The sequence below is a fragment of the Toxorhynchites rutilus genome, chromosome 3 (genome assembly GCF_029784135.1).
Source record: "Toxorhynchites rutilus septentrionalis strain SRP chromosome 3, ASM2978413v1, whole genome shotgun sequence".
In the NCBI taxonomy this organism is placed as follows: domain Eukaryota; kingdom Metazoa; phylum Arthropoda; class Insecta; order Diptera; family Culicidae; genus Toxorhynchites; species Toxorhynchites rutilus.
The window spans coordinates 18,442,065-18,465,895 of NC_073746.1; the positions used below are offsets into that span (position 1 = coordinate 18,442,065).

The window sequence follows — 23,831 nt, forward strand, 5'->3', positions numbered from 1 at the left end:
GTACGAATGTTTTTTTTATTTATTTATTTATACTCTCCACTCTCCCCCACACCAAAAGGCTCTACAGTGAGACCCCTGGTAGTGGACACACTACTCTGCCAATTAAATAACGTAATAACAAACAAAAATAGAAACTAAATGGTTGAGCTAAACTAAAGAAATTTAAAGCAATAAAGGGAGTAAACAACAGTACATGTGCTTCTAGTGGATCAAGACCCTTTGAAAGAAGCACAGTAAAATATATTTTAAAAAATTAAATGTTTGATGACGGTTTACACTTAACAATATAGACAAACACAACATCAAATTTAATGACAATAATATTAATGATAAAACATAATTATATATCAAATTAATTATTGCGCAATTTGTTCTTTCAGAAAACAGTTGATCTTAGTTTTGAAGGTTAAAATGTTCGTAACTTGTTGAATGTCGCGTGGTAGGTTATTATATCTTGTCGGACCTATAAAGGATAGCCGTTTTTGACCGAAATTGGAATGCGTACGGGATATTGCAAGGTGGTAGGCTTGTCTGGTGGCCTGACTCCGAGGAGACGTATCAATATTTAGATTGTGTAGCATTCCTGGGTTGTGTAGAATGTTGTGAACCATTATCAGGGTTTGTTCACTCACACAAATCTAAGATTGGCAATATTTTGCGGGATGAGTCCGGGTATAGTCCGACCGATGGGTATAAAAATGGAAATTTGAAAATAATTTTGAGGGACCGGTTTTGTAAATTCTGGAGTTTCTTTAGCTTTGATTTACTAGCTCTACCCCATGTTACGATCAAATAACTCAAGTATGAATGGATATTGGCAAAATACTGAGATAGCATGACATAACGAGGGAGAAAAGTACTGACACGTCTTGAAACTCCACACATAGAAGCTACTCTACTTGCGACCTTGTTTATGTGGACATCCCAAGATAAGGTAGAGTCTAGATAGACCCCCAGGTATTTGAAAGAGTCAACTTTTTCAATGATGTCGGCGTTCATAGCTAAAACTGGTGCTTGAGGAAGTACTTTTCTCGGTGAGCGGAAGATCATGTACTTAGTTTTTTGTAAGCTCAGCGAGAGAAGATTAACAGAGAAATAATCCTGAAGCAATCGTAAATCCTGATTCATGTTTGACATGATTGTATTCAAGTTTGAATGCGGATAAGATATAGCTATGTCACCTGGGGGTACCAGTGTAGTTTATTTGGCTTGAATCATTTATACAATGAAGAAAGAGTAGAGGGCCAATGTTGCTTCCCTGTGGAACTCCAATACTTCTTTTCTTTCTAGGGCTAATTTCTCCATCATATGCAACATATTGACTTCTGTCCTTCAAATAGCTACGAATAATGCTGTTAGCAATATCTCTTATGCCATATTTATCTAATTTCTGGAATATATTATATATTGTCATATTGCAGGTGTACAATATGCTATGTCTATCCAAGAAATTTACGATACGTTTCATAAGTAACTTCTCAAACATTTTGTTGAAAACCGACAATGTCGATATGGGCCGATTATTTTCAGTTTGGCCTGAGTCGACAGATTTAAATATTGGTATAACTTTAGCCGTTTTGAGACATTCTGGATACGAACCTGTTTGAATCATCAAATTGAATGATTCACTGAGAATTCGCGAAAAAGGAACAACATTATTTTCAACAATTTTGGCCGGAATATTGGGCTTTTTTTTAACTTGAGATCGTTTATCAGCAGTATAACCTCATTCGAAGATGTTGGTTGTAGGAAAATTGAATCGGATACAGGGTTTATATGACGTAACGGATTATCCCTTCCAGTAACTGTTTTCGCCGATAAGTTAAGTCCAACATTTGCAAAATGATCATTGAATGCTTCACAAATAGATTTACTGTCAGTAATCGGAACGCTATTAATAGTTAATGAGAGCTTCGAAGTTTTTACGGATTTACCCATAATAGCATTCATATTTTTCCAAAGTTTTGAGTGAGTTTTATTGATCAGTAGATTTTCAAACAATTTCGCCTAGCTTGTTTCTTGGCTGCAGCTAATTTTTTTGAGACGTGTTTCAAAAGTTCAGATGCTCGCACATTATTTGGATTTCTGCGACATTTCTTCAAATAATTAGTTTTAATTTTCATAAGTCACCATAAGTACAAGTTCATCCAAGGGCACTGTGTGTCTTTGGTGTTAACAGTTTTAGTCACAGTTTTACAACAATCTTTCAAGATAGTGTTGTAGCTTGAAATAATAATGAAATAAATTTATCATGATTAATTATGTTTTTCGATAGAAGAATCCGGTTGGAGCCAACATTCAACTTGAATTCTGATATGATTGGAGAATGATCACTAAGGTCACTAGGAGGAGTATGATTGCAAAGCCGAATATGAAAGCTTCAAATCGTATAACTATCGTATATGCAGCATCATATAGTCCATATTTTGAGTGATATATATTGCGTCTAACTAGCATATACATGCAAAAGTGGAGGCAATATACACACATGGCAAATACTTACGAATTAGTTCGGATGAATATAAGACTTATATACGCAAACAGTACGACTATTGTAAAACTATATACGATCTCTCTAAACATAGAAAAAAAATAAATGGGGGAAAAATGTACGTAAAATGTTTAGCCTCACGATTTGCCATTTGCATATATGAAATTATTTTTGTTTGTACAAATAAGAATTATTCAATTGACTGTTGGTGACAGGGGCATGTTTGAAATGAGTGGCGATGTTGGTTAAAGGAATTGCTTCGATGTGATTCGAACTACAGTTGTTTGGATTATCAAGCAGTAGCTATCTCGCACGGTTATCTGAAATATATTCCTTCAGCAGTTAAAACTCATTCATATGATACGAAAGAGCAATCGGATACGTCATGCCTTGTTTCCGATCATATTCTTGTGGAAATATCATGAAATTTATACAAAAATGTTTAGGTAAGGTTCAGTACTACGTGATTCAAATAACATGAAGTAAAAATTTTCATTCAAATTTAAACATTTTATAGTTGCTTTCGGGCCTGCCTCCCTAAATGTATACTTCTACCAGACGTCGACAATGTACATTCGTCATCATGGATCTTGATGCGAACTGCGTCTATCTGATATGCTGTCGTTTAGTTAGATATTACGAGACTATATACCGTCATAAAACCGACGCTTGTTATACCGAAATACGACTCAAACTGACGGGATGCATAAAATCATTTTTTCAAATGTTATACTATATTAGATGTACATGATGTATGCTTTGACCGGCATGATTCGAGTCCTATCCGTCTGAGTTATACGATTTGATATTTGCTGGGAATCCAGCTTTGTGCATGCTAGGTCGCATATAAATTCGTATCAAATTACAATCGTGTAAAATATCAATCAAAGGATGTCATCAAGCAAGGATGCATCAAGTGTATCCGAAATCGTATGAAATGCAAAAACACTATCTATATATATATATATATATATATATATATATATATATATATATATATATATATATATAATGGATTTCTGTCTGTCTGATTCTTATGGACTCGGAAACTACTGAATCGATCGACATGAAAATTGGTATGTAGGGGTTTTTGGAGACGGGGAAGGTTTTCGTGATAGTTTGAGACCCCTCCCCCTCTCTAAGGTGGGGCTGCCATACAAATTAAACACAAATTGCTACATTACTCGGGAATAAATCAAGCAAATGAAACGAAATTTGGCATATGGAAGTTTTAGGGTGCAATAAATGAGTCTATGGTAGTTAGACTGTCCACCCCCCTCTCTAAGGGGAGGCTGCCATACAAATGGAACATAGTTTTCTGCATTACTCGAGCCAATGGAATCAAATTAGGCATATGAAACCAATTTAGGCATATTGATGTTTTAGGGTGCAATAAATATTTATATGGTGGTTAGACACTCCACCCTCTCTCTAAGTTGAGGCTGCCATACAAATGAAACACAAATTACAGGGGTCACACAAACACAAACTTCTGCGTAACTCGAGAACTAGTCAAGCACAATTTGGGATGTGAGGGTTTTATGGTATGAGAAACGTTTCTGTGATGGTATGACACTCCTCCCTCCTCTGGAATGGATATTTCAATCAAAAATATTCCAACCAAACATGACAACATAAACTTTTCGGAAAATTCTAACGGAAAGAGGGAAAATTCGGAAAATTAAATTCCCATATGTTCTACAATTACATAGTGACAAGTGCAAGTCCATTTGATGTTTGCGTTAGCGAAATTGATCTTTGTTCGAAACTGGAAATGGATTTTAATGTGATGAAACGCACTCCTATATCTTCTTCTATCTATACCAATAAAAAAGTATCGCCGAATGTGTTGATAAGAGCAGAACTCGAGGAAGGAATTGTCCGATTTAGGGCTGTCTTTATTCTATCATATTTTCTGTATAAAACATTTATTCCATGTAACGGAGAAACATGTTATTTACAAGTGGTTGAAAAATCTTGAACGAGAATTATGTCTGAAAATATTCTGATATTATAATGATGAGTTTTGTTAGAAAAACTAGGAATTTTATAGTAAAAGGTAAATTCAACGGGGTCGATTAGAAGATCAATCAATGAACAGTTCTGCGATTGGACCCATGAACTTGCTCATAGTAAAAAAAACGTGAATGTTTGAAGGCATTGATAACAAAAGACAAATTTTGGGCGGGACGAAGTTTGCCGGGTCAGCTAATTTTGTATATATTTGATGGATTGAGTCGTATATCGGTTTAACGATCATCCTGGTATCGCAATATGCAGTATTATATACTCACAATCAATTTATTTTATATGGCATTGCAGGGTCAAATCGCATATCAGTGTAAATAGCATCGTATATCGCTATATACGGCTTTGTATGCGTTTAACATATGGCATTGACGTTTAGGTACCAATGAATGTATGGGAAAAAATAGACCCTAGAATTTCAAAAAGTTACCCCATATAAAATATTCATCACCTCGAGAAAAAACACCCTATGCACAATTGCAGCTCAATCGGACTTAAGGTAGAGTGGCGCAAAGCGGTCAAAGTTTGAGTTTTTTTTAAATCGAAAAATCACCGGAAATCGGGGTTTTAAAAAAAAATTATGATGCCAATTGTCTCAAAGTTGCATGACTCGTTGAGATTTACACTTTTCTCAAAAAATTCTTTTATCATTTACTTCTCATTTACTTCTCAGATGGAAAAACGACCGAACGCCAAAAACATTTTTTTCCACAAAATTTTCTTTCGAGATACGGTAGATATTGACGTTTTGTGCAATTATGAGACATTTGGCAAAAAATCAAAAATCGAACATCAAAAAATTTTTGGAAACCCGGTTTACCGGTGATTTTTCGGTTTCGAAAAAAACTCAAATTTCACCGGCCAATATTTTACATTGGGTATTTTATCGTGTAAATCAACATTTCGCACAAAGTTCAGTGTGAGAAATCTAGATTATCATTATCAAGTCCCAGAGTGTCGATTTTTGACCAAAAAAAAAATCGAAATTACAGTAGATCTCGACATTTCATGCAATTTTAAAACATTTTGCATTCATATTTTTTTAAAAAAACCTCGATTTCCTTTACCCCTCCCATTTTGTGTTATTTTTCGATTTTCAAAAAACTCAACTTTGACCGCTTTGCGCCACTCTCCCTTAAGTCCGATTAAGCTGATATTTTACATAGGGTGTTTTTTCAAGGTGGTGATCATGTTTTTATGGGGTAACCTTTTGAAACTAGAGATGACCATTTTCATTGGCACCCTAATATACGTATATCGCCTCCACGTGTTTATGCCAGTCATTTGCATCATATATCATCCAAATGTGTCTCGGATGTATGTTTATCGCCTTCAATTATGGCTATTCATACGATTTATTGTTTGCTGGATTGTTTTCGATTGCATAATTTAGGTTTTCGTATTATTTCTGCGATCGTTTCCTTCCAATTTGATCGTTTCCTTCCTTTCCAATCATTTTTATTTCGCATGCTCGCAGCTATTCAATAGAAAGTTCCATTTGTTATTTTACCAAAATGGGTTTTCCGAGAAAAAAGGGGAATTGAAAGCAGCTTGTTGCCCATCCGGGATGCCTGTTCTTCAGAATGCACTATACTTTTATGACTTGGATCGAGTGTTCAGGGCCCAAATAAATCTTCTAGAAGCGTCAGAGAATTTCTAGTATCATGACTATTATGAAAGTGTAATCGACACTAGTAATGGTCACTCACATGATCTCTGTCATCGGTCTCAAATATCACCTGAGACGAGACCTGATTGGCTTTTTACTAGTTTATTTTTTATTTTTCTTGGATCAACAGCGAACAATAAGGATGCTTGACCAAGCGAGATGTTAACGTTTCCAAATGTTATAAGATATTTCTTTTGTATTAGATATTCTTTTCAAAATGCGATTATTAGAAGATGTTCAGTGTACTCAATGTTTGGGATTGTATGCAAGCTGACACACGTTCTAGCGAATGTTCTTCAAGAGGTTCAGCACAAACTTCTTAGCGACAAGTGATGACACTTTTTTCCTGTCCTTTTCTAACTATAGTGTTTGCTGGAAAATGTCTCGGTTTGAATGGGTTTTTCAGTCTAGGCTAATACTTAATCTCCTCGCACCGTAAAAATCTTTGGCGCGGCAAAGATTTATGGTCGAATTTCACGAAAGGACTGTGTCCGTGCTACGGACGTCTCCTCGAAGAGCTCCCACGCCTGAACAGGCGAAGCGGACTGATAAGAAACTCTGTTAACTTTTTTTGAGTCTTGGAAAAGACTGTTGTTTTTGTTGGATGGAAAACTAGCTGCTCCCTTTCGTTCGTTTATTGGTGGCTTTTTACAAAGAACTGAGATGAGTTGCTGTCTCGATGACTGGAAACGGTACTGTACCGTGCCATACGTTATCAGAAGATACTTGTTCCGTTGAAGAACTGCGGCTCCGGAAGTGTACTTTTGTTCAATGCATCCATCAGTCTTTTCCAGAAGAAAGTTTTCCAAGATCCGTGCCCTTTTTTCGAATAAATCTGTTGAGCATAAGTCTTTTGAGGTGCTCGTTGTTTATTGTAGGCCTTGATATTAACACGGTTCTTGATATTTTGCAGAACACTTCATGACCCTTACGACATTTAACGACTGGGCTCTCTCATCGATGCTTCTTGTTTGAGGGGTTCGTTTCAAATGCTTCTGCTTCTCATAGGTTCGCAGATTCAAATGTTCTTTTGCACGGAGAACGATTTATTCCTACATGCGAACCTTTCCGACCAATGAAACCTCCTTCGTTTGTTTGAACTACTTTATTACAAGATTATCCAAACGAGGGCTGACAGGGTCCCTCCGACGAGTTTTCTTCACTGATCTTCCTGATCGATGTTCGCACGGTTTTCTCACTTACGCTAACTTTCTTTGCGACAATCAGGGTTCATTACACCATTAGTGCACAATTTGGCGACTTTATACTGTTGAAGGCCCACACATTTGGAAAAAAAACAACTGTGGAAAAAATATATCTCTGCCGAGAGACGCGGCCACAAAAAATCGAAAAGAATTACGAAATAGCAGCGGTTTCTGATTGCGTTCATACTCTCAGGGACAGTTTTTAGTATAATTAAGTGACTTTTATTAGATTTTGCGTGACTTTGCCAGTGATAAATTGAAGCTATGCAAAAAAAACTGCTACATATATTGAATTGAGTGACCACACGCAGAAAACTTTCTCCAATTACCACTCGTTTTTCCGACTTCATTGGCAGCGATTTGTCAGCACATCCCGATATTCACATCCCTCTAGTGAAATGAGACAGAAGGGACAACGCCAGTCCTTACTCAAACACTGCTAATTACTGTTAACTGGGCAAAACAGAAAACTTCCAATGCACGGAACTTCGGTTCGTTTCTTTGATTAATTACTATTCATGTTGTGCAAATTTCCGTACACAGCTAATTATAAACTTTTCTCATCGTTCGCTGATAGAGTGAAATAAAAACAAACGAAAAAGTAGGGTCCAACAAAAAAACACAACAACTTTCCTCCGTAGTTTGTGTGAGTACACACTTCAACAACTTTCGTTCCCTCGTCTGTTTACCCGCTTTTTTTCTTTTTGAGTAAGGAAAAAAGTCAAATACTCCACAAACGTCTTCTTCACCTTACTTAATTGGGTCGTTTCGGGCCCTAATCTCCGCCAAAGTCTTGACGTTCCGCTCCGGCGTTGATTTAGTTCTCCATCAACTTTTCGTGTGCGCTTTTCCTGTGCCTTGCCGTCCATTTCCACATTCGGAAGAAGATTTCCTTTTTATTTTCCCATTAAACACATTTTAATCACAGAACAATATCATGAGCTGAAATCTAATTAGTTCGCCTCCGTTTGCCACACTCCGACACTCTGTCGGTCGAATTCAACTCCCATAATCTGACCCCGCAATTGAGCGGAATGCAGTGGTGGGGATAACGTGGAAATAAAACTAATTAATAACATTTCAAGTGAAACTCGTGCTCTCGACTGCTGGTCGCATCTTACCGGGTGTTTATCTTCCGCACACCGGAAGAAGCGGACAACCGGAGCAAACCAAAAACGGTACAGAAAAAAAAGCTAAGTTCAACTGCTGGGAAACGGCGACATTTCCCGGATAGGCAATGTGGAAAAACAGAGGTCCCGGGAAAATTATGACGGGTGGACACTGTGGAAAGTAATACTCCGCGGGAAATTTTACTGTGTACAAGCGCAGAGGATTAAAGCTTCGCACGAAGTTGCGACGAGACCTTGAGGGTCCGACTCGGGAAGGGAGGACACTTCGTTCTTCTCGAGAGCGAGCTGTCAAGAAGTTGGTTAGCCAGAAGAAAGACACCACAGACATCGGGCCGACAAGACGTGGCACTTGCATTGCATGCACAAAATGCAAACGGGGTAAAACGCTGCACAAACTCTTCGTGCCACATCCACCCCCGCACACACACACATAGAGGAGCAAGGTTTTCCATGCAGCTGCACTCGGGTGGACGTGGTTGAAAGGGTTTTGTTGCTCTCCTCAGCCGGTTGCTGCGAAGAGGATGAGATTAAAATACCGGATAGCTAGTTGCATTCCGGTTTCTGTGTTCTGTGTAAATCCTCTTTTTTTCGTTCTTGAAATTGCACGAAAAGTCAAGAAATGTGCAACAGAGCAGCGGCCACGATAATGGATACGATGGGAAAGCTGTAAGAGGATTGGCAGCGAAAAAAAAAGCACGGAGAACAACTTAGTTATGAGGCTGAAAGTGAGCAGGGCATAGAATTGGAGGTGGGTTGGAAGTGAGATGTTTCCCCATGCGGATGTGTTTCGCATTTTATCGGCGGTTTTATCACTGCTCGGGAAGCCGTAATGGGACACTCAGGAGTAAATTAAGAGCGATTAGAACCATTAATTGTGTTATACCGACATAAATAGTTCTACACTATTGCAACTAACAAACTGGAGTCGAGGAATTTGATGAACACAGAACACTTTTAAAGAACTTCAAAAGAACAATTCAGCCAACTGACGAGCGGATAATCAGCAGATAAACAAACAGTCTTCCAATTCTAGATTTCTTAATTTCACTGCAAACAATCCCTGGTGAGTCTTCATTTAAAATCTTAAAAAATCACGATTTTTACTCAGCTGTACTTATTTCAGTCAATTAACTTTCATGTTAACGTTGAAACATTATTTTTTTCTTGAAAAAAGCCATTTAAAATATTTTGAAGTATTAAAAAAAATCAAACTGTGTATAATCGAGTCTAAAGTGATCGAGTCCGACCTGTATATATAAATAAATTTAACAGTTAATACAATGAATTACACACGCATGCATAACATTAACTGTTGAATTTTGTTTCATTCTAAAACAATATTTAAAGTGAAAGATAAGCGAACTGAATCAAATAATTTCGTAGCCCTACGTCAACGGCTCGTATCTTGGACACAAAAGGAGGAGGAGAGCACTCTCACATTTCTCTCGTCTCTTGAGCTCTTTTTTTTTCTTTAGAGCTTTTTCTATTCGCTCAAATTATTTATATCCTATTAAACTTTGGTTTTTCTCTCAAACATTTTCTTTTTTGTCCAACCCCTTTCTATTCTCTCTATAACTGTTTCTGTTCATTCAAACTCTTTCTATTCTCTCGAACTCTTTCTGTTCTCTCAAATTCTTTGAATTCTCTCGAACTCTTTTTATTTATTCAAACTATTTCTATTCTCTCAAACTGTTGCTGTTTTTTCGAACTCTTTATATTCTCTCATACTTTTCTATTTTGTCGAACTCTTTCTATTCTATCAAACTCATTCTATTCTTTCGGACATTTTCTCATTTCTCAAACACTTCCCATTCAATCGAGCTTTTTTTTCTATCAAGTCCTTTTTTCCTCTTAAGTCCATATTTTCTCTCCAGCTCTTTTTCGCTCAAATTCTCTTTTACTCTCAAACTCTCTCTTTTTCTTTCTCTTCTCTTTTTTCCCTCAACCCTTTTTTCTCCTTCAAACTCGAATGAATTTTGCTTCTCTTTTCTCATACTATCTCTCTCGAAACTTTCTCTTCACTTTTCAGAATCTACTTCTTAATTTCTCATCTTTTATAAGTGAGAGGGTACTTTCCACGAACGCTTGCACACTTAGTTCGGAATCCTTGCTTTTATTCCTCGTTAGAACTATGTAGCTCCCTCACTAGAATTCTCTCTTCTTCTCGATTGGAATCCCTTGGAATTTTCACTTCTCTCTTCCGTAAAATTCTCACTCCTTCTCAATTCCCTAGAATGCCCTCTCCTCTCTTTCCTAGAATTCTCTTCTTCTCATTTTCCTAGATTTTTCTCTTCTCTCTTCCCTTAAATTTTGTATTCGTCTCTCTTTCCTAGATCACCTTTATATTTTTCCCTAGGACTCTATACTTCTCTCTTCCCTAGAATTCTCACTGCTCTCTTCTCTCTTTCCTAGAAATTTCTTTTCTTCTCTCTTCCCTAGAACTCTCATTTTGTTCTTCTCTAGACCACTTCCCTGTCTCTCCCCTCTCCCTTATGGTTTTCTCTTCCCTAGAACTCTCCTACATTTTTCTCGAACTTTAGAGATTCCGATTTTTTTAACTCTGGAACATATTCTAACCTACGTTAAAAACATAGCGCCCATAACTTGCATTCCATTCTCCATGTATGGCTTGGGAATGTTGACAACATTTTACGAAATGATGATTAACCCTTTTCCTATTTTGTTTACTGTTCCGGACAATACTAATCCAAAGTTGCTTCTGCTTCAAAAAGCACGCTGCATAGGACGTTTCTGCTCCTTCCATTTGAAAGATGAAAAAGTTTTGTACAGAATATAGTTGTAAAACACCTGAGTTAGTGAATTTAAATAGCATTTTGGAAGTGAAAAACTTAAAATGTAGTGATTTTGTAAGGCGTTATTATTAATTTTATCCCAAAAATTCATAATAAAGTTGATTATTACTATCAACAGAATTGAAGCATTCTAACCGCATAAACAAATAAGCCAAGAAAATGGAAAATGAAACAATCAAGCACTCAAAAACAACCACGCGCAAAAATTTACCAAAAGACTCGATAAAAAAAAAATCGGATGCACGAAAAAAAATATTGCAAACAAAAAACACACGAAAAAATTCGAACACATTGAAAAATCCGGAAACAATCTGATCAAACGGGAAAAAAAACTCCGGACTTACAAAAAAATCCGGACACACAAAAAACCGAAAAGAAAACAAAGATACCCAAAAAAAACAAATGCGCTATCCTCCGCGCTCGAACGGCCAAAGTCAATGTTCACTGAAATAAAAAATTACAATCGAAAAGATCAATTTTCGCGAGATTTTTTGGAGTACAAAGAATCAATCCAAAAAATCGGAAATCGGAGAGGAAAAGATCGATCTTCTGAATATCGATGCAAGATCGCCGAATCCTAGTTCAAACTTTGTTTTATTGTCTAGTACTAAATTCATTTTCAGATGACTTTTTGATAAAGTCAACGTTGGTAGACCGCAGCCTAACATTTGAACAATTAGTCGCCCAAAAGATTGGCCACCACTGCACTCTTAACGTAATTTTGAATGTTTACAAATAAAATGAATGAATGGTAACATTTTTCGTGTAGCCAAATTTTTTTCGTGTTCAACCTTCATTTGAACTCTTGAATGGAAATCTAGCGCAAATGTAATACATATTCATCGTCGAGCAGCTTTTCTTTGACCTATATCATTCCATTAAAAGTCAAGATGCTGAGAGCATCTCAAGAATAGCCCTACCACAGACCTTTCAGTCACTCATCTTGGTCGAACAAGGCCATCGCCTGTTTACATTGGCCGATTTCTTCTCCGCTTCGACAACAACCCCTAACAGTCGTAGCGTTGCAAAACTAACGAGGTCCTCTCTTCCAGAACAACAATCACTCCGCCCTCTCTCTCTAAACCCGACGAGCGTCTGGGACGTTGGGAAAAAAATTAGATTCAATTATTTCCGATATTGCATTTAAGTGCACCGATCCGTGGTGAATTTAATGAACTCTCGAAGCTGTCGCCTCTCCCTCTTGTTTCCTTTCTGGCTTGTCGGTTGTTGTTGTTCAACAGCGCCGGGACGTTGAAAAGGGATCTTTGTTCCCGGGTCGGGCGCAACTGCACAGTGCCGTGCGCGATCTTACATCCTTCGGCATCGGTGTCGGATCGGGATGTTATCGAAATAATGATATAGAAAAATAAATTCGCTCGAAGCGGTCGTCTTCCAGAAGTCCCGAGGGGGGGGGGAATTAAATCAAATCCTACCCCCTAGCAGCGTATCAACAAATCAGAGGGAAAAAGGAAGAGCGAGTCAACACTCGAACTCGTACTCAATGGGAACTCGAGATTTATTATGTTCGCTGCAAGTGGAATTGTTCCAGCAACTCTAATGAGGGAAATTACGAGCAAATGTGTGGAATTTTTATTAAAATCAATTGCTGGCTTCCCGTGCCGGGGAAACTTTTCACTGCACAATATGCAATGATCCGTGACCGCTTTCTCGTGCTCTCGAGGAAGAAGTGGGTGCATAATCGAGCGTCTACAATTATCAACGGCAGCCGAAGAAGAATGGTCGTAAATTGGATTGCTTGGTGCTATTATGTTGTGCTCTTCGAGAGATGCTGATGACTCACTTTCCCAGAAGCGCCTTTCGTGGAGAGGGTGGGCACTTCTTGCGTTGCCCGGAACTACCCCGAAGACGATGAATGACTGAATGCTGATTTGTCAGGTGGCTCTCTCGTCCCTATCTTCCCTAGACCAGGTTGTTTAGTCGTAGCGTTGACAAATAATTTATTTTCGCTCTGTTTCGAACTAATTGGGGAGAAAATTCTCGGGAAAGTGATTTGAATAATTTCTTTCTGTCTCCTCCCGGTCGATGGGTTTCCCGTGTTGCCATGGGGTACGTGTCTTAAGGTATTTAATTGAATGGGAATGGAATTTAATTTCGAGGGATGAGACAGGAGGGTTCCCGGGTAATTACACAACGGATCGTCGTAATCCCGAATGCCGTTAGCATCGCTGTCGATTGGGATGGAAGAGGGATGTTTAATTGTTATCCGCTTATATCCGACGTTTGCTAGCTAGCGTTTGAATATCATTAATTTGATTGATGGGTCACAAACAGGTTTCGTAAGAATTAAGTACATTATTTAATTGCGGAATTGGAATCAAAGTTGATATTCTAACCCTGAAAATGTTTGCACAACACAATGAAATATAATCGTCGTTCGAACAGTTTTAGCCGCCTTCAAAATCAAACGTACTCTCTTTCGAACTTTTATGGGACCACTTTCAATAGCATTTATTTAACACCAAATCAGTTCGGAATTATTGTACAGTGTCGGTTTCAATATTATTCAAGTAACAATTGGTACTTTTTTGCTGTCCATTTATTGAAGACCGTTTCAAATTTCACACTCATTGTAATGAAGCACAAGAATCAAAATTACATATTTTTAGATTTCAATAATCGGTTTACCAAATTCTTTAAAACATATTTCTCAATAACTTCTCATGCTTCAAAAACCAAAAGCTTGAGATCAGCACGAGCTGATCAATTTTCTAAGGCTATTGGTGTACTTTGGTTTCAATTTTTTAGTTTTATTTGGTTGTATGAATAGCGGCATTGTCATGCTGGTATGTTAACTGTTTCCAACGATGATCGAGCAAAAAATCACTTAGAATTCTATCAAATCACTTACACCCCTTTCGTTCTGAATCCCTCATTTAGTTATGAGTTCAAATCATGAAATTAAATGATGATGATGGTCCCACCTCTTTCCCCTACAAAGGCTTGAGCGGGACGAGTTATCTTATTGATAATAATTGAGTTACTGAGTTTATTGCATCATACTAACCAGTGAGCACATTAAATTGAAAAGAAAACGGACTGGTTATCCCGCAGGCATAGATTACTAATCGATAGAACAATTTAAGCCTTTGTCTAAAGTATTTATTCCATGTCGAGAGAATTTCCAACCCGGGAAGACCCTAGACCGATCGGGAATTGAACCCAATGCCTATGTCAGTATTAGCCATGAATTTTCAAGGGAAATCCCGCTTCATCAGATCCCCGGCCACGGCCTGCAATTGCGATCGTTTCCGTGTTCTAGTAGCTGAGCAAACCCAAGCCTTATTCTAGCCGACACTTCAGGCCCATCACTTTACATATCCCAAGACATGTCAAGAAAATTTCCAACCCGAAAAAATTCTTGACCGATCAGGATTTGAACCCAATACCTATGTCAGCATTAGCCTAGAATTTACAAAGGAATTCCCGCTTCACTGGATACTCGACAACGGTCTGTTAATCGTTTTCGAGACCAGACAGCTGAGCAAACCTAAGCCTAATTCCAGCCGATACTTCAGGCCCTACATTCAACCTGGGGTATAAACGTGTCAACCTGAATCTGCAATGAGATCCGCCACAACACAGAAAAATCATGATATAATTATCTGTTGAGAAGATGAATTTACAAGTATTCCGATTGAGCTATCCCTAGCTTACCTCAGGTTCCCACATTAAACCCCTTGGAATGACTTTGTTTTATTCGATCAAAAATTCTTTTGCTTTTGTTCAATCTCACGTTTCTCTATGTTTGCCAACGCGCGCGGGCTCAAACTATTGCAGACTTCACAATTATTTTTTAAATTTAATTGAATAACTAAGATATATATAAAAGCAAAAAAAATACCATCATCACCATAGTCTTGACATGAAAAATACACGGACACACATACACACAAAAGACAATAATTTCCTCGTGTGGAGGCGATCTGGCGTAGTGGTAACATCCATACCTCTCACGCAGAGATCACGAGTTCAATTCTCACTCCCGACATTCTTCCAAAAATGGAAGTAAAAGTGACGAACCAGCCGAAATGTGTTGAAAGTCACTATAATAAAGAAAAAAAAAAAAAAAAAAAAAAAAATAATTTCCTCGTTTTATGAAATAATGAAATAATGACGATGATCAACTCAAAAAGTTTGAGCTGTACGAGTTCTCTTGTTGATCTTTATGTAACAATTATTAAAATAACCAGTAAGCACATTGAAGTAAAAAACAAAACAAACGGATTGGTTATATTACAAACATAGATTCCTAATTGAAGAACAATTTATGTTATCAACTTAACGTATTTAACCCATGGCATGTCGAGAGAATTTCCAACCCGGGAAGACCCTGGACCGATCGGGAATTGAACCCCATGCCTATGTCAATATTAGCCATGAACTTACAAGGGAAATCCCACTTTATCAGATCCCCGGTCACGGCCTGCAATAGAGATCGTTTCCGAGTTCTAGTAGCTGAGCAAACCCAAGCCTAATTCTAGCCAATACTTCAGGCCCCTTAATTTACATATCCCAAGACATGTCAAGAAAATTTCCAACCCGAAAAAATCCTTGACCGATCAGGAATTGAACCCAATACCTATGTCAGCATTAGCCTAGAATTTACAAAGGAATTCCCGCTTCACTGGATACCCGACAACGGTCTGTTAATCGTTTTCGAAACCAGACAGCTGAGCAAACCTAAGCCTAATTCCAGCCGATACTTCAGGCCCTACATTCAATCTGGGGTATAAACGTGTCAACCTGAATCTGCAATAAGATCTGCCACAACACAGAAAAATCTTGTTATAATTATCTATTGAGAAGATGAATTTACAAGTATTCCGATTGAGCTATCCCTAGCTTACCTCAGGTTTCCACATTAAGCCCATTTGAATGCTTTCATTAAAAAGAATTGTTTTTGCATATGTTCTATCTCAAGTTGTCTATGTGTGCTAACGCGCGCGGGCTCAAGCTATTGAAGATTTCACAAATATTGTTTAAGTTAACCATCATCATTATAGTCTAAAGATAAGAAAATACAAATATTCGTTAAACTTCGTCATCTTACACACTAACATTAATTATATGCAGGGTCAAAAATCTAAATCATGCTTCAAAAACTCTTTACAAATACTACGGAATATTCGAAGGCTTGTTGCTGTCTTTGCTTCATTTGGTATCGATAGTTATACTAAGACTATCACTGTCAAGATTGCGTGTCGATATTACCATATACTTTGTTTTGCTAATGTTTAACTTAAGTTTTTTCCATTTCAACCATTCGTCTAAGTTTTGCAGTTCACGGTTCATCTTGACGTAGCAATCTTGCAATGTCTCAGCAACAATGAATATTACTGTGTCGTCAGCAAACAAGTTTACGTCACTGTCATTTAACACCTGTTTGATGTCATTAATATAAAGCAAGAAAAGCAGCGGCCCCAGAACACTTCCTTGAGGTACACCCAGATTCACTGGTCCCGCCGATGATTCACTGTCCCTGTAAATAGTGATTTGTGTTCGCCCGTTCAGGTAACTTTCAAACCAGTTCAATGCAGGTCCAGTTACATTATAATTGGAAAGCAAATTAAGTAATTTCGTTCGATCTATTGTTTCAAAAGCCCTCTTCAAGTCAATGAATACAGCCAATACTATTTTCTTCGTTTCTATAGCCTGTTTCCATTTCAGGAATTGAGAACTCTTAATCAAGCAAACCATTTGTCATGACAATTGTCATGCGAAAATGCGTAAACAGAATAGAAACTGAGAGAGGTTGGCGTCGACATCATGCCTCATACCGTATGTTTCTATTCTGTTTTCGCATTTACGCATGACAATTGTCATGACAAATGGTTTGCTTGCTCTTAATAGTACAGAACTAAAATGAAGAATCAGATTCTATTCTAGTTTTAAAGACATACATACGCGGTATGTTCAAAATGTATCGCAACTTTTACATTTTCGTGGGCCACTTATATTTGATTTCCGATGTTTTTTAACGCTATATTAACGCTCATGTCTTTCACATATACTGACAAGTTTGGTCATTTTTGATTTTGAGTTATTTTTTAACAGCTGCTTTGCTTGCATGTATTTTGGTTTTTTTTTTCAATTTTTACATGTTCCAAAAAACGGATCAAAGAATCTGTATCAAATTTCCTATCGTGGAACTAGCATCGGAATTCTGAAGTTCGTTCTTTGAAATATGAAAGCCATATTCTAATTCTAATGATTTTAATGATGGAATTTAGAATCTGGAATGCGTTAAGTTTAAAATTTAATTTAAATTTTTTAGATACCATCAGCCTCCTTGGCTGGTTTATCTCTAAAATGTGAATTGTGAATCATTCAATCAATGATACTGATGGGGTAAGAAGGACAGCTGATTGTGTGGGTAAGATAGCTGCGAAGCAAGTGATAGCAAGAGCATCCAACTCATGTTCTCTTCCTTTTTTTCTATTTATTTATATTTCATTTAATGATCAGACAAATGCTGAGAGAGAAAAAACAAAATAATATAATAAAATAAACATTATTTTTTAACAAATTTCAGAAAAAAAAACAAAGTAGAAATTACTTTTTTGTGAAACATTCGGTAATTGGAAAAAACAGAATGTTGTAGTTCAAATGGGATTTATGTTTTGGAAAACACAAATTTCTAAATGTACAATAGAAGTTCTTCTTTTTTATGCTTTGCCTGTCCATCTCACGCCGTTAACACACCAACTGAAACCCCCACTATTCCTACTGACAGAAAAAACGGAAAAGAATCTTGATAAAAAATACTGCGAGAATTTTCTTCAGGATCACAATTTGATGAATATCATATCAGGATATCTTGAAATTGAAACCTCTAATCGAAAATCAATAATTTGAATCTAAAGGAATCATAAATTTGAACTTCAATATCTGTAAATTTCGGAATCAATACTTTAGATACTGGTAGATGAGTCTCGAATAGAAGAAATATAAATACCAAATTCAAAACTGGGAATCTGTATTCTATTAGAATAGGAAATATGAGTCTGAAAATCAGAGGCTACGTTTGATTTCTTGAATTCGAATCGAGAATCCATAATGTGGATATGAATCCAAACGCTGATTCCTATTCTGGTATTCGGATTCTAAAATTTAAGTATCAATTCCTGAATCCGCAATCTTTGATTTAAATTTTGGTATTCGGAATTTAGTATTTTGTGATTGGGATTCAGAATCTGGACCTGAGTCTGAATTCGTAATTTAAAATCTAATTATAGATACTGATGTTCTGAATTTTGAATATAAGAATATAATTTGAATATAAGATCTATTGTCTTGGCTGAAAACAATTTACATACAATACCCAGAAAAATGAATATTTATTTCACGGTGAGAATATAAGGCTAAGTATGAAATCCACATCTAAAAACTCCAATTTGAAATGTTTAGTTTAAAAAAAAAGAAGTTTGAGTATCAAACCTGATGAAATCATTGATATAAATCTGAATCTGAAGTCCAGGTCTGATCTAGAATCACGAATTCGGAAGGTACTGTCTAGAACTTAGAATCCGGAACCCATAATCTGAATCGAATCTACAAAATCTGAATAAAATTAAATTCGAAGACTGATTCTGAATATACAAACTGATACTAGGATCTATCCTATCTAAGGCAAAAATTCAGGATATGGAGTCAGTAAGTATATCGATAATTTGGAATTTATTTTCTAAACCTGTGGATCTTAATCTGATTATGATTCTAAGATTTGATTTAAATTCAATTATTGATTGTGACACATTGATCACATTCGAAAAATCATGCAAAAATCAGCAGGAAAAACGTATCGAAATTGTTTTGAGTGCTGAACGAAAACCAATTATAGCACCAAACTTCAAGTTCGTTTTTCTCGAAATCATAAAAATGTGCCATGGTCCGGTCTGACTTAACACCGACCATCTAATAGCAATTTTAAAATAAGGAAATCCGATTCCTTTTAAATTATACTTTATATCACAAAAATCGTGGTGTGGAAATTATAATTTTGAATCCACCCTGAGATCCGAAATTTTAGATCTAGAATCTATAATGTGGGATCTAGATTCTGAAATTGGTGGTTTGGTAATATTCATTATGTGAATTGGAATTTACTTCTAATCTTGAAAATTGTAAAAATCCGGAATCATGAATTTTGTTCCCTCGAAACCAATACCATGAGAATTTGAAATCCCTAGTCTAGATCTATATCTGGAATCTGAGTTTGGCACTAAAAATCTGTATCATGAATAGCATTCATATTGAGATTCTGATTTCAGATAGCCATTCGGATCCATCCAGAATTTCAGAAGTACATTGCAATATAGGCTCTGAACTCAAGAATAGTATTTTGATAAAGATACGTGAAGATTTCAGTTTAGAGATACGGATTACAGGTTCTTGTTTCCAAAGTTCAGATACTGGCCATATCTCGAATTGAAAGCTATTCAGCAATTCCAATTGAAATCGTCATAAAAATGCAGATTTTAAAAACTTGTATTTTTGATTCCAATGAAAGTGTGTATTCCGTTTGGGTTGGAGGAAATATGAGTTTTCAACAGCAATTGGGAATTTTTTGACTCAAGCATAACTTTTGAAAAGGGCGTATCGATTTGAGTAAGAGAAACCTTTGATAATTTATATCTCAAAAACTATGAGTCGTACCGAAATAGCGTCTTAGAAAGAGTTATAGAGTTATGATGGTTGAATATGAAAAAAGGTACACTGAGAAAAAAAAATAGTACTCTTTTTTTTTAATTACAAAATAAAAATGCAATTGCAATATCCAAAATACATATTTTTAATTTTTTTTTTTTTTTTCATACAAAATAGAAGTAATGTAGAAAATTGTAGAATTACTATAAAAAAGATTATAAATTAGAAATATTTTTTTAAATATCTCGAGACTACATTTAGAAGGAGATTGATAATAACCTTTTTTTGTTTTAAATCACATCAGAATTCATAATTTGTGGCTAAGAATGGTTGCTAACATACAAAAATTCGAAGTTTCGAAAATTCCTAAAAATTCGATGTTCCACAAATTTCGTCAAAAATAGTTTTACCATCTTGGGCCCATTTTTTGAATTTTCTACATGACTTCTATTTTATATGCAAAAATTGAAAAAAAAATATAAAAAATACATATTTTTTGATATCGCAAATTAAAATTTTATTTTGTAAATACAAAAAAGAGTACTAATTTTTCTTCTCAGTGTATATTTTTTACAAATTAAGCCAACAATACTCTTTAACTCTTTCTAATACACTATTTCGGTACGACTAATATTTTTTGAGATATAAATTATCAAAGGTTTCTCTTACTCAAATCGATACGCCCTTTTCAAAAGTTACACTTGAGTCAAAAAATTAACCATGATGATGTATTTGGAAAAGTTGTTGGAAATTATAAGCAAATTCATAAAATTTCATGAACATGACGGTATAACACGACAAACATATTAAAAGGGATTATTTACTATAAAAAAGACAATAAATTAGAAATATTTTTTTAAATATTTCGAGAATGGCTACATTTAGACAGAGATTGATAATAACCTTTTTTGTTTTAAATCACATCAGGATTCATAACGTGTGGCTAAAAATGATTGTTAGCATACAAAAATTCGAAGTTTCGAAAATTCCTTAAAAATTCGATGTTCCACAAAGTTCGTCAAAAATAGTTTTACCATTTTGAGCCCATTTTTTTAATTTTCTGCATGACTTCTGTTTTGTATGAAAAAATTAAAAAATGTGTATTTTGGATATTGCAAATTGAATTTTTATTTTGTAAATAAAAAAAAAGAGTACTAATTTTTTTCCTCAGTGTACGTTTTTTTCATATTCAACCATCAATACTCTATAACTCTTTCTAAGACACTATTTCGGTACGACTTATAGTTTTTGAGATATAAATTATCAAAGATTTCTCTTACTCAAATCGATACGCCCTTTTCAAAAGTTACGCTTGAGTCAAAAAATTCCCAAATGCTATGGAAAACTCATATTTCCTCTAACCCAAACGGAATACACACTTTCATTCGAATCAAAAATACTCATGTTTTGTCATTTGTCGATTTCATTTGGAATTACTCATATAGCTTATAACATATATAAACTTATACACATGGTTTACATGATTGTAGTAAGACTTCTTCCCACTTCCATTGGTTGGATAAAATAATCTAGTCTAAAGATTCACTCGATATCAGTACAGAGTGCACTGCAGTGCTTATCATTGACTACTTCTCAAGTTCGCCTTGTTAGCCTCGAATGCGATTGTGTAAAATCCACTATTGTTGTTTTTCAACTGTTCCTTATGATCACATCTGACAACATTGTCCTTGAAATATCTGCGAACAGAAGAACACACATTCACAATATTTTGATTGTTGAATTACATAAGCTCTCGAATTAAATCTAATGTTCCATTCATCTTTTCTATCCCCATTTCAGTGCCATCCTTAATATGAACAATAACAACAACAGCACCGCCAACAATAACCTCAGCCCCACCAGTAACAACAACAACAATCACATCACGCTAAACAACAACAATCCCAATGTGATAAACCAGAACAGCAACTGCACCGGAACCACCGGCTTAGAGCTGGTCTCGCCGCGAAAATCGGAAAACAGCTGCGACGAGGACGAGGGCATCGTGAGGGACCAGCCCGATCCGGATTACATCAAGATGTTCGTCGGCCAGGTGCCCCGCTCGATGGACGAACAGCAGCTGCGGGAGATGTTCGAGGAGTTTGGCAGGGTGCACCAGATCAACGTGCTGCGGGACAAGTCGTCCGGGATGAGCAAAGGTAGGTCCGGCGGCGGCGGAATTTTTAATTAATTTCTCTTTTGAGTCTCATCATTTCCGAGCTGGCGGGAGGAGGACGAAATTCACTTTCAGTTATAGTGTCTCCTTCGGGGTAAAACCCCTTTTCACCGCAAACGATGACCAGCCGGTCAATAGTGTTTGAATACAGATGGGGAACCCGATTTGATCTTCTCGGGAGCCAACACTTTCAATGAACTTAATGGACTAGAAAGGGCGAGATTGGTCGTCGTTCAGCAGTGTCCAGGGTACTGACTGTATGGCAAAAAAAAACATATTCTCAACGACGATGCTCTCCGAAACAATACCGTCCAAGTCGTCATTCTCCGACCGAAGCTGTAGACCAGAAACCACTCCACTTTTTATGACTTTCAAGGGTTTTATTCACTTCCCACCCTTTTATTGCAACCCTTCTCAATCCGCTTCCAAGCTACACGACGCAAACGGGAAAACAATCCCAATCGATTTCTGGTTGAAGGAAAAAATCAAATAAAAATGACAGTTGTTTCGTCGTTCGTTGGAGTTACAGGAACTCTTCACCCCGTCGTTGGTTCGACCAGATCCCGGCTGTTCAGTGTCGATGCGACAGAATTTTCTATTTCCACCAAACGCCTTTAGTTATGCAAGCGATGCTAACGCGAGTGCCGATGCGGCATCAGCAGCAACGGCAACGCCACAGACGATCCGCGTTGGTGGCCATGACCTGGTCAAGTGCAACACACACACACGCACGCACACCGAACACGCTCGTCGGCTTGGAGGACCGTTGATTTCCAATCCATTACCCCTTTTTTTCGCTCGACGCGAGAATAGAGAACTTGGAGCGCGCTGAACCATGATGATGGCCCCGATCCGTGTGACCGCAGTCGTCAGTTTTGGTTTCGTTCCGTGGCTCCTGCAGTGGTGTCGATAGATGTTCGTTACACAGGGAACGTTTTCTGTTGCAGCAGCAGCTGCCTTCCATACTAAAGTGAACCCGAACAAAATACTTTGTTTGCAAGATGTTTCAATCGCTGCATCAAAGTGCCAAAGTTTGACCGGCCGGAAGCACGACGGTGTGAAAAAGGAAACCAAGTCGAAAGAATCTTTTTCGGACAGGAACTTAGCGCCCGAGCTTCGTGAAACAATACAGAAAAAAAACCTGCTCCAGGCTCCTCACCACCGCCAACTTGACACAACTTTCTCCAACATCCCGAGGGCAATATAAATTAAATAAAAATCACCTCAGCACCTCGTAAAAGCGAACAGGAACAGCACCAACCAACCGACCAACCAAGAAGGGGAGGGAAGGGATTTTCAGGGCAGGAAAATTGCAATCCTGACGAGCCGTGGGAGTGAGAAATTTGAATGTTTCTCAGCACTTCCTGCTGACTTTCTTTCTTGTATTGTTCTGCCGAGAGCCACGGGCGATTTCGTCGTGTTTATGATGCTCGAGTGAACCGGGCACTCGGTTGAAGCTTGTTATGACGCTGGAAAACATGCTCCATTGATAATTAAAAGCATTGTATGTTTTTCAAATTTACGTAATATTGCTTGAAGTTGTCATGTACGAACATTCGCAGCAGGGCTATTGCTGTTGTGTATTTTTAGCCGTTATTGGTATTTATTCAAAGAAAAAGATATAATTGAGTGAAAAAAACTCCAGAAAATAT

General features: G+C 37.0%; 1 protein-coding gene across 6 annotated transcripts in view; it reads left to right on the plus strand.

The window, feature by feature from the left end:
* Window positions 1-23,831, plus strand: part of LOC129776205 (CUGBP Elav-like family member 2) — an 852,400-nt gene that overhangs the window by 438,706 nt on the left and 389,863 nt on the right. For all 6 annotated transcript variants that reach the window (XM_055781709.1, XM_055781708.1, XM_055781712.1 and 3 more), the window contains one exon: window positions 21,804-22,162. In XM_055781709.1, the coding sequence (XP_055637684.1) occupies window positions 21,804-22,162 (359 nt within the window). The remainder of the gene's footprint in view (window positions 1-21,803; window positions 22,163-23,831) is intronic.